Raw genomic sequence first — 12333 nt, 5'->3', positions numbered from 1 at the left:
TTAGGCCTCTAATATTCAAGAAGGCAACTTTGAAAATTCATTACCTTTTCCCCTAGATGGGAATCCTGGAGGTGTAACCAGACATTTATAGTATATACTGTATGTACAATAAGCTATAAATACAGTATTTCAATTGGTAATACCGCTTTAACTTTTATTTTCAGGCTTTGGGATTCCTTCAGTCTGACAATGTGGCCCCCAACCAGAAAAGGTTGTGCACCCCTGGTCTATGCTGTTATATTGCAGTATGAATCTTATTGACGACGACTCAACTATCCAAAATTAAATGTGCTGCGTTTTTTTAGTCACATTTATTTTTACTGGTTTCATATTGTCTCTTGGTTACAACTGAATCACAATCAACGCTTATGCTTGTCAAAAAGTATCAAGGAGCAATTAAAATACATAACCACCAAAAACTATGTATCCCCAAATAAAGAATGGAGGCATCAAATGCGAGGATATCTTGCCGCAGCAGACTGTGGGGAGTAAATATGTAAGTGAATGTGTATCCTGGAGGAACATCTGCTGCAGTCTACAGACCACTGCCTGGTGTCAGTAGAATAGCACTTAAAGAGACCTGTCACCACAAAATGCAGGCAGCAGGCTTTAGAGCAGGAGCAGCCTAGCAGATTCATATATATTTTTGTGAAAAAAGACTCAGCAAAATGTGTAATATATACATTTATATGTCTGTTATTTATGATTTTATATTTCACAGGGAAGGTTTTATCAGTGACTGACAGCTATCTCAGTACACACACTTAAAGGGGTTGTCCGGGTTCAGCTCTGAACCTGGACATACCCAGAATTTCACCCAGGCAGCACCCTCTGACGAGCATTGGAGCAGTTCATGCTCCGATGCTCTCCTTTGCCCTGTGTTGCATTGTGCAGGGCAAAGGCATTTTGTTGACTTCCGGTGATGAACCGGGCTCTCCTTTGGGCTGCCAGGTGGAGGCTTCCGCTCAGCAGTGATCCCGGTGATGTCACCGCACTGATAGGCGAGCTTTAGCGCTGCCCATGCATGTAAAACAGCTAGGGCAGCGCTAAAGCCCACCCATCAGAGACGGTGACGTCACCGAACACACTGCCGGGCGTCACCGAACACTGTTCATCCTGCATGAACTGCTTCAATGCTCTGGTCAGGGGGGCTGCCTGGGTGAAATTATGGGTATATCTGGGTTCAGACCTTTAAGACTGCTCTACACGGGCCGATTATCGGCCAGATAATCACTAACAGGTGTGCAGAGTGTAAAGTGGCTGCGGATTACCTGATGAACAAGTGTAACGCTGGTTTATCGGGTAAATGGATCTTTCATGCGGACACTTAAATCATAATTTGCTGGCAACAGATCTTGCTATCTAAACAGCACACTGCTGTCGCCAAACAATAATTATGTATGGGGAAGAGCAATGGCCTTATCGATCGCTCCTCCCCATACTGTTGCTACATGTACAATGCTATGGTCTCCTTCAATGAACAGGTGCTTGCCAGGAGGGAGAAAGGAAGGAACGCTTCCTTCCCGACAAACACCTGCTAAACTGTCCCGTCTAAAGGGACCTTTACACAGAGACTTAAGATCTTCTCCGTGAAAAAGGTCAAAAATAGTAGAGAATGAAATGTATAGACACACATTTTACCAAATATTTTCCCATAAAACTATATGATAGTTTATCTAACTTTGGGTTATCAAAAATTATATAATTCTGCTGCTTCTCTTGCTCTGTTACCTGCTGCCTGTAGATTGCACTGTGACAGATCCTCTTTAACTGATATCTATGAAAATACAACCTGTATTCAAATTTCTATTGATTTTTAAAAGACAGTGACGTAATAAAAAAAAATATATATATATTAAAAAAAAAAAAGGTCCGTTTTTTTTTTTTGTTTTTTTTTTTACAAATAATGTTTCAATAATTAAAATTGACCTTGAAGGTCATTGTTACATTCTTGATAACATTCTCCAGACATTTCCATCTGTGGCATATTTGTAGTTTTTTGAACGTTCATGCTGTTTTGATTGCCGATCTGAACATTACTCGAATTGTTTATATGAATAACTGATCCCGGGAATACTTGGGCTGGCAGATTGGACATCATTGATGACATTTGAGCACAGAAATTAGTGTAAATGGCCTGTATATCCTTGGTGATTTGTTGTTGAATTTCAAAAGAATTAGATAGGTCTTTAGCATGTTCTAAACATTTTTTTTTTGTTCTTAAATCCTGCTCTATATTCCAAAGTTCTTGCTGTCTTTTGATCACATCCCATTTGAATGTGTTCCGCACTTGTTTCTCAAATAGAAATGACTTTTCTTCTAATTTAATTAATGACTGAAGACCCAAAGGTATTTTACATTTTAGTGTCTCTGACTTCGGAATAAGAGGAATTACAGTTCCTGATTTGTTTTTATCTTCAATTGAATTCATAAGAACTACATTCGTCTGAAACTTTCCCCATCTGGATAAAAAGCCAGTAGTGAGCAATAGGACAATATAGGCAGAATTTTCCACAGCATCTTCAAGGCATTTCAGGGGACTTATTCCTGCTGTCTCAAACCCTTCACAAAATGTTGTACCTTCTCCAATCTGAAGGTTGTTTAAAATTTGACATACCCTGCCAGCTTCCTCTTGATCATCTGGGACATGTAGTATGACAAAGCTGAAAAAATTCAAGCCAGAGGGTATATCAGTAAAAAAGGAAGAAGTCGGAGGTGGAGCTGCAAATCTTTCAGAAGGTATGTTTGAATAAGTAGCACATGAAGGATTGTTCTCATCACGAAATGATGTGCCAAAAGAAGGTTCAGAAGATAATTTAGTGGATGGATTTTCGAATGAAGGAGACAGACCAAAGTCCGTAGGTGGCTGCCTTTTCAGTTCATGCTCCTTAGATTGTTTATTACTTTCCTCATTGGAGACAAGCATCTCCTTCCCTGCATTCTTTGGCTCAACAAAAGTGTCTGACACAGCTCCTGTCTGATTTGTGGTATCATCAGTGGTATCTGAAGGAACTGATCCACACACCGAATGTTCTTCTTGGAGGTTAACATTCATGCTTAACGTTTGCACGCCAGACCTTTGGTTCTTGTCTTTCTGTGTTACAAAACATCTTGTGGGTGACTGACTGATTTGTAATGAATTGGATTCGAGTGACAGAGCACTCAGGTGTGATGGTTTGCATATAGGAATCCCTCTACTCGGTAGATCAGAACGTAAAGTGTGAGGTTCATTATCAATGTGTGAGTTTACATTTGTTTTCAACATGTTAACGTGATTAACAAAATTCATAATGTCACTGATTTGTTTCACTAAAACCTTGATTAGAATCCAGGGCTCCTGCAAAATGCTGGTTGGATAGCTTCTTTATATTGCATAGTGTCTTGTTCTAAGTAAGCAAAGAAGAGAAAAGAAATTGTTTATGCTCAAAACAAAGTCTTACTAAGGGCTAATGCACACGGTCATAGCCATTTTTTATAATCCACAAAATATGGATACCGGCCATGTGTATTCCGCTTTTTGCAGAACAGAATCTCCTGCCCTGTACTTTTTTGTAGGACATGTACTTTTTTGCGGGGCAAAAGGACATAAGGATGCAGGCAGCACACATTGCATTGAAGTAAATGAGAACCAAAACCACAGTCATGTTCATAAGCTTAATCACATATTATGTAAGACCAAAAAATGACAAACAGCCATTCTGTTTAAGATATTATCCTACAAAGTTCATCCAGAAAATTGCAAAAATCTCATGAGGTAGGTGTCACGGGCAGTGGTTGTGGAGCCAACTGTGCCAACCAACTGATTTGACTTTGGGCTAAACCTAAGGGTGCAGTCCTGGCAGTCTACTGGTTTTCACCCTTTAGCCTATATACAGGGATCTGGTATTCGCTGCAGGGGAGCCACCAGTCTGCTACTTGGGATAGCTCCGATGTGGTTGGCTAATGACGCGCTGGGGTTAGAGACACCAATGCAAAACACCCAGGGGTCAGGCAATACAAATAGTCAGGAAACAGGCAGCAGTCAGGGCAGGCAGCATTCATGAAAATATGTAAAAAATAGTCTGAGGTCAAAGCAGACAGCAAAGTGTAAACAGTCTAAAGTCTGGGTAGGCAGCGGAAGGTCAGGTAAACAGACAGAGGTCGATACACAGAATAACACACCTACACTAGTTACTAGGAAGTTAGAGGGGTTATCCTGAAAACAATAATGATGACTTATACTCAGGATCGGTTATCATTATCACATCAGCAGTGATCCATAAACTCACAGGAGCTCTCATGAGCGATGCAGGTTCCGGGCAGCTTTCCATGGCCAGCGCCGTACATCGTATAGTGGAAGTGCTTGGTATTGTAGCTCAGCCCTATTGACTTGAATGGGGCTGAGCTGCAACTAGGCCATGTGACCAATGTACTGGCTTAGGAAGAGGCTGCAGCGCTCAAGGCCTCTCCTAACAGCTAATTGGAGGGGTCCTGAGTGTTGCACCCACGCAGATCTGATACTGATGGCCTATCCAAAGGATAAGTCATAAATATCTTTACCTGGATAACCCCTTTCAGAAACCTAAAGCTCAGGCACTCTCCCTCCGTTCACGTAGATGTATGAGGGCTTAATTTTTGTAGGAAACTTTGTACTTTCTAGCGGCAACATTTAACCCCTTGGCGACATCTGCTGTACATGTAAGGCGGAAATCAACACTTTAAAGATGGCACCTGCTACATAGCCATTAGGTTTATACTGTTTCAAACAGAAGGCTCTGATAGCCAATACTGGAATATTTCAATACAGGCCAGCACGTGGCAGCACTGTGTTAGGCCTCATGCACACGACTGTATGTATTTTGCGGTCTGCAAAAAATACGGATGACGTCCGTGTGCATTCCGTATTTTGCGGAATAGAACAGCTGGCCCCTAACAGTATTCTCCTTGTCCATGATGCGGTCAATAATAGGACAATTTTTTTGTGGAACGGACATATAGAAACGGAATGCACACAGAGTAAATTCAGTTTTTTTGCAGACCCATTGAAATGAATGGTTCTGCATAAAAAATGGAATGGACATGGAAAGAAAATATGTTTGTGTGCATGAGCCCTAATATAGTAAATTGTGTATTCTATGATGGCTATATACCCATCACAGAACACAATGGGCAGTCTAATGACTGCCAGTTATAGTCACCCCCGGTGACTTAAAAAAGGTTTAAAAAAATATAAATAATCGGAAAGTTCAAATCACCCCCTTTCCCCAAAATCACAAACAATAAAAAAATAAAAAAAATTTAAAATACACATCATGGGCATTTGTGAAAATGCCTGCACTATTAAAATATAACAATATCTACCCTGTACAGTGAATGGTGTAACAGAAAAAAAAAATAAAATCTAAATGGCTCTGCCTGGGAAACAGCCTAATAGCCATACAGCCCTGGCAGGCTTGACAATGAAAAACAATGGTTAATTATGCCTCTGTTTCCTGCCAGGCAGTCTGTTTTTAACAACCGTTTTGCATCAGTTTTTAACGGTCGTTAACCTCTCAAGGACATTGCCATTTTTCACCTTAACCCCTTAAGGACCCAGGACGTACCGGTACGCCCTATTTCCCGAGTCCTTAAGGACCGAGGACGTACCGGTACATCCTGACTTAAAATCTGAATTCCGGCGCCGCGGGGGTTAATCGGAACGGGATTTCGGCTGAAATCATTCAGCCGGCATCCCGTAACAACGCAGGGGGGGGGGGGGGGTCATTTGACCCCCCCGTGTCGGCGATCGCAGCAAACCGCAGGTCAATTCAGACCTGTGGTTTGCTGCGCTTTTTGCAGTTTCTGATCCCCGCGGTCCCTGACCGCAGGCATCAGAAACTTCAGAGTGCCTAAAATCAAGATTTTACCTTCCCCCTGCACGATTTGATGGCGGCGGGTGGTGTCGCAGGCGGTGGGGGCGTTGCGGGAGGCGGGCGGTGCGGCAGGCGGGATCGCGATCCCCTGCCCGCCTTCCATTGCATAATCGTTGGTGTACAGTGGGTATACCAGGGTGCCAGCACATTGCTGGCACCCTGGTATAAACGGCTGACATCGTTGATGCGATGTCAGCCGTTTAACCCTTTCCATACAGCGGTCCGTATGGACCGCTGTATGGAAAAGGTTAACAGTGCAGGGAGCTCCCTCCCTCTCCGATCGGGGGGCTGCTGTGCCTTTGCAGCCCCCCCCGATGGAGAGGGAGAGAGCCCCCAGGCAGCCCCCCGAAGCCCCGTCCTCACCCTTCCCCGTCTGCGAAGTTGTGGCAGACGGGGAAGGTTCCCATGGCAACAGGACGGCTGCTCAGGCGTCCTGCTGTCCATGGTGCTGAACAGATCTATGCTGAAAGCATAGATCTGTTCAGTGTAAGTAAAATACAGTGCAGAACCCAATATAGGTTCTGTACTGTATTATACAGACATCAGACCCACTGGATCTTCAAGAACCAAGTGGGTCTGGGTCAAAAAAATAAAATAAAAAGTGAAAAAAAGTTAATATAAAAAAAAAACATTTATCACTGAATAAAAATTAAAAAAATAAAATACACTACACATATTAGGTATCGCCGCGTCCGTAACGACCTGATCTATAAAACGGTCATGTTACTCTCCCCGCACGGTGAACGCCATAAAAATAAAAAAAGGTAATAAAAGTGATCAAAAAAGTCGCATGTACACCAAAATAGTACCAATCAAACCGTCATCTCATCCCGCAAAAAATGAGACCCTACTCAAGATAATCGCCCAAAAACTGGAAAAACTATGGCTCTTAGACTATGGAAACACTAAAACATGATTTTTTTTTGTTTCAAAAATAAAATCATTGTGTAAAACTTACATAAATAAAAATAAAGTATACATATTAGGTATTGCCACGTCCGTATCGGCCGGCTCTATAAAAATATCACATGACCTAACCCCTCAGGTGACCACCGTAAAAAAACAAAAAACGGTGTAAAAAAAGCTATTTTTTGCCATCTTACGTCACAAAAAATGTAATAGCAAGCGATCAAAAAGTCATATGCACCCCACAATAGTGCCAATCAAACCGTCATCTCATCCCGCAAAAAATTAGACCCTACTCAAGATAATCGCCCAAAAACTGAAAAAACTATGGCTCTTAGACTATGGAGACACTAAACAATTTTTTGGTTTTAAAAAAAGTTATTGTATAAAACTTACATAAATAAAAGAAAATTGTATACATATTAGGTATCGCCGCGTCCGTGGCAACCTGCTCTATAAAATTACCACATGATCTAACCTGTCAGATGAATGTTGTAAATAACAAAAAAAAAACGTGCCAAAAAAGCTATTTCTTGTTACCTTGCCGCACAAAAAGTGTAATATAGAGCAATAAAAAAATCATATGTACCCTAAACTAGTACCAACAATACTGCCACCCTATTCCGTACTTTCTAAAATGGGGTCACTTTTTTGGAGTTTCTACTCTAGGGGTGCATCAGGGGGGCTTAAAATGGGACATGGTGTCAAAAAAACAGTCCAGCAAAATCTGCCTTCCAAAAACCGTATGGCATTCCTTTCCTTCTGCGCCCTGCCGTGTGCCCGTACAGCAGTTTACGACCACATATGGGGTGTTTCTGTAAACTACCGAATCAGGGCCATAAATAACGAGTTTTGTTTGGCTGTTAACCCTTGCTTTGTAACTGGAAAAAAAAATTAAAATGGAAAATCTGCCAAAAAAGTGAAATTTGGAAATTGTAGCTCTATTTTCCATTAAATCTTGTGCAACACCTAAAGGCTTAACGAAGTTTGTAAAATCAGTTTTGAATACCTTGAGGGGTGTAGTTTCTTAGATGGGGTCACTTTTATGGAGTTTCTACTCTAGGGGTGCATCAGGGGGCTTCAAATGGGACATGGTGTCAAAAAAACTGTCCAGTAAAATCTGGCTTCCAAAAACCATACGGCGCACCTTTCACTCTACGCCCCGCTGTGTGGCCGTACAGTAGTTTACGGCCACATATGGGGTGTTTCTGTAAACGGCAGAGTCAGAGCAATAAAGATACAGTCTTGTTTGGCTGTTAACCCTTGCTTTGTGTCACGAGGGTGTCAAGAGCCACGTCTGACTCCGTTATACCCGGGGTCAGGAAGTCGCAGCGGGTGGCTGCGCGCTCTATGCCTAAAGATCACGGTGTTTCTTAGTGTTTGTTTTCTGTGTTTGCCTTGCTATCCTTTTTGTCTCACTCAGGGATCCGTAGCTTCTCCTCCTCAGCTGTTTCTTGTCTGCCACTCCCAAACTCCTTATATTCTCCTCTCACACTTCTCTTGTTGCCAGTTATAGAGCTTCCTGCCTGGACATCTATACTGACCCACTGGAGCTGTGAATCCTGGTTGTTGTTCCAGAGTGCTACCCTCCGGATCCCTGTTGGGCTTTTGTTGTCTCCTGTTGTTGCCCACCTGGGATTATATGTTTAGTTTGTATTGTCTGTCCTCCCCTTGGTGTTTTCCTCTAGAGCTAGTGGTGCGGACTAGTGTTCCCACCGCCCTGTTCACTATCTAGGGCTCATCCTAGGGAAAGCCAGGGTTTTAGGCACGTGATCGGCGTACGGGTGAGGAACCCGTCTAGGGACGACAGGGCAGCCAGGTGCCAGACGCAAGGTGAGTCAGGGGTCACCACCTTCCCTCTCACTAGGGCAGGGCCTCCCTCTGTTCCTCCCTCCGTGTCACGTATGTGACAGTTACGCCGATCGTGATATTATAACTGGCCCTTATTTTTTGAGGAAAAAAGAATAAATAAAAAAAAAAAAAAAATTTATTTAATTTTTTTTTTCTCTACTTAGAATTCAATATGGATCCTATTGCTGCTTTGGCAAAACAGCTTCAAGGCCTGTCTTTGGAGGTGGCAGGATTGAAGGCGTCTGTCCTCCAACAGCAGCAGCAAATGCAGCAGACCGTAAGCCCAGCGGTTGCTATGGGTAACCAGGTTGTTACAGAACCCAAGGTTGTTCTTCCTGACAGATTCTCTGGGGGAAGGGACAAATTTGTGTTGTTCCGTGAGGCCTGCAAATTATATTTTAAGCTGCGCCCTTACTCCTCAGGTAATGAAGAACAGCGGGTGGGGATTGTTATTTCCCTGCTTCAGGGGGACCCGCAATCCTGGGCGTTCTCGTTACCCCCTGGTTCCCAGGCTCTCCGGTCAGTGGAGGGATTTTTTGGGGCTTTGGGTCTCATATATGATGACCCTGACCGTGTCGCCCTGGCTGAGTCGAAGTTACGGAGACTCCTACAAGGAGATCGGCCAGCAGAGGAATATTGCTCAGAGTTCCGTAGGTGGGCTACGGATACTCAGTGGAACGACCCGGCTCTCAGGAGTCAGTTCTGCTCTGGGTTATCTGAAAGGGTTAAGGATGCGCTGGCGCTGTATGAGACTCCCCTTTCCCTTGATGCTGTTATGTCCCTCTCTATCAGGATAGATAGACGTCTTAGGGAGAGATCGAAAATTCCTGAGCAATCGGTAACCTCTCCCAAGCAGCAGTTAGTCTGTACTGACTTGGATGAGCCTATGCAGCTAGGAGGAACTTCTCGTCAGGTCCGTCCTCCTGAGGTTCGCCGTAGGTGGGGGGCTTGTTTTTTCTGTGGGGAGAGGGGTCATTTCATTAATGTCTGTCCCTCCTTTCCCAAAAACAAAAGACCGTCGGAACTACTAACCCCAGGCTGTGCGGAGGATGTCAGCCGGGGGGTATACGTTTCCTCCATACGAACATCTCAATTTGTGTTGCCAGCGGTTATTGTTTTTGGCGCTAAGACGGAGACTATTTCTTTTTTTCTAGACAGTGGTGCAGGGGTAAATTTGATAGATGCCCATTTTGCCCGCACTATGGGTTTGTCTCTCTGTACGCTGCAGAGACCCATTCCCATATTCGCTATTGACTCTGCTCCTCTGTCTCAGAGAAACCTCACTCACGTTGTCCATAACTTACATCTTCGGGTAGGGGACCACCATAAGGAGCGTCTTTCATGTTACGTTCTGGAGGGCCTTCCCTCTCCTGTGGTATTGGGTCTTCCCTGGTTGGTAGCGCACAATCCAGTGGTGGATTGGCAGGCCAGGGAGATATTGGAGTGGAGTGAGCATTGCAGAGAGAATTGCTTAAATAACAATTGCTTAATCGCCTCCATAGCTTCCCTACCTACATTTATTTCGGACTTTGAGGACGTTTTTTCTGAAAAGGGTTGTCAGAAGCTACCACCTCATCGTCCTTATGATTGCCCGGTTAACCTGATTCCCGGTGCAAAATTACCCAAGTCCAGGTTGTATAATCTTTCGGGTCCCGAGAGACAAGCCATGAAAGATTATATCTCCGAGAGTCTGGCCAAGGGACACATCAGACCCTCTTCTTCACCCGTGGCTGCAGGGTTTTTCTTTGTTAAAAAGAAAGATGGGGGCCTGCGTCCTTGCCTAGATTTCCGTGAGCTAAACCGGATAACCGTCCGAGACCCATACCCTCTTCCTCTCATTCCTGACCTTTTTAATCAGATTGCGGGTGCTAGGTGGTTCTCCAAACTTGATCTTAGGGGGGCCTACAATCTGATTCGTATCAAGGAAGGGGATGAGTGGAAGACAGCTTTTAACACCCCTGAGGGGCATTACGAAAATTTAGTCATGCCTTTCGGTCTGACCAATGCCCCTGCTGTCTTCCAACATTTCGTTAATGATATTTTTAGTCATCTCATCGGCAGGTTTGTAGTCATATACCTAGATGATATCTTAATTTATTCGGCTGATCTGAAAACACATGAAGTACATGTCAGGCAAGTACTGCAGGTCCTACGGACGAATAAATTATATGCGAAAATTGAAAAATGTGTCTTCGCCGTTCAGGAAATACAATTCCTGGGATATCTATTATCTGCTTCAGGTTTCCGTATGGATCCTGGGAAGGTCCAGGCAATTTTAGATTGGGATCTTCCTGAGAACCTTAAAGCTCTACAACGGTTTTTGGGTTTCGCAAATTTCTACAGAAAGTTTATTAAAAATTATTCAGTGATCGTTAAACCCCTTACTGACATGACTAGGAAGGGGACTGATTTTTCTAAATGGTCTGACGCCGCTAAAATTGCATTTTCCTCTCTAAAAGAGAGATTTACCTCGGCACCTGTTCTAATTCAACCTGATGTCTCCCAGCCTTTTATTGTTGAAGTTGATGCGTCGGAGGTTGGAGTGGGGGCTGTTTTGTCTCAGGGTCCGTCTCCTGGCAAATGGCGTCCTTGCGCTTTCTTTTCCAAAAAATTATCTGCAGCAGAAAAGAACTATGATATTGGAAATAGGGAACTGTTGGCGATTAAACTGGCGTTTGAAGAGTGGCGTCACTTCTTAGAGGGAGCAATCCATCCCGTCACGGTAATTACGGATCACAAAAACCTTCTGTACCTAGAATCGGCTAAGCGTCTCACCCCTAGACAAGCTAGGTGGTCGCTATTCTTTACCAGATTTAACTTTGTAATCACCTATCGTCCTGGGGCAAAAAATACCAAGGCAGACGCATTGTCTCGTAGTTTCCCTGGAGGGGGTAATGTTAGTGATCCGGTACCTATTTTACAAAGAGGAGTGGTTGTCTCGGCTGTACACTCTGTTCTAGAGGGAAAGGTGTTAGAGGCCCAGGGGGACGCCCCGGCCTCTTGCCCCTCAGAGAAATTGTTTGTACCGTTAAACCTGCGTCTTGAGTTATTGAAGGAACATCATAATTCGGCACTTGCTGGGCACCCGGGTAGTAAAGCAACCTTGGAGCTATTGTCTCGTCGTTTTTGGTGGCCAAGGTTGCGTCAGGATGTAATAGATTTCGTGTCTACTTGTTCTACTTGTGCACGCGCGAAAGTCTCTCATACACGTCCAGCAGGGTCTTTACTGCCACTTTTCATCCCCAATAGACCATGGACACATCTATCAATGGATTTCATCACTGACTTACCTTTGTCTGCGGGTAAAACAGTTATCTTGGTAGTAGTAGACAGGTTTAGCAAAATGGTACACTTTATTGCGCTACCCGCACTTCCTAATGCTAAGACTCTTGCTCAGGTGTTTATCAGTGAAATCGTGAAGCTTCACGGGGTCCCTTCCGATGTGGTTTCGGATCGGGGAACCCAGTTTATTTCTAAGTTTTGGAAAGCTTTTTGTACCCGTTTAGGGGTACACTTATCCTTTTCCTCAGCTTTCCATCCTCAGTCGAATGGACAGACTGAGCGTACCAACCAAAACCTAGAAACATATTTAAGGTGTTTTGCGTCTGAAAACCAAGAGGTGTGGTCATCATATTTACCGTTAGCCGAGTTTGCCATAAATAATCGCCGTCAGGAATCCACTGGC

The 12333-nt window shown here is 43.8% G+C and overlaps 1 protein-coding gene across 2 annotated transcripts in view; it reads right to left on the bottom strand.

The window, feature by feature from the left end:
• Positions 1-296: 296 nt before the first annotated feature.
• The window catches only part of LOC122929089 (TIR domain-containing adapter molecule 1-like), a 32034-nt gene continuing 19997 nt past the window's right edge, over positions 297-12333 (bottom strand). For both annotated transcript variants that reach the window (XM_044282551.1, XM_044282557.1), the window contains exon 2: positions 297-3386. In XM_044282551.1, the coding sequence (XP_044138486.1) occupies positions 1919-3289 (1371 nt within the window). In that variant the 5' untranslated portion in view covers positions 3290-3386 and the 3' untranslated portion in view covers positions 297-1918. The remainder of the gene's footprint in view (positions 3387-12333) is intronic.

This window comes from Bufo gargarizans, chromosome 1, assembly GCF_014858855.1.
Source record: "Bufo gargarizans isolate SCDJY-AF-19 chromosome 1, ASM1485885v1, whole genome shotgun sequence".
Lineage (NCBI taxonomy): Eukaryota > Metazoa > Chordata > Amphibia > Anura > Bufonidae > Bufo > Bufo gargarizans.
The sequence above is the reverse complement of the archived record's forward strand: the minus strand, read 5'-3'. Positions and strand labels throughout refer to the sequence as shown.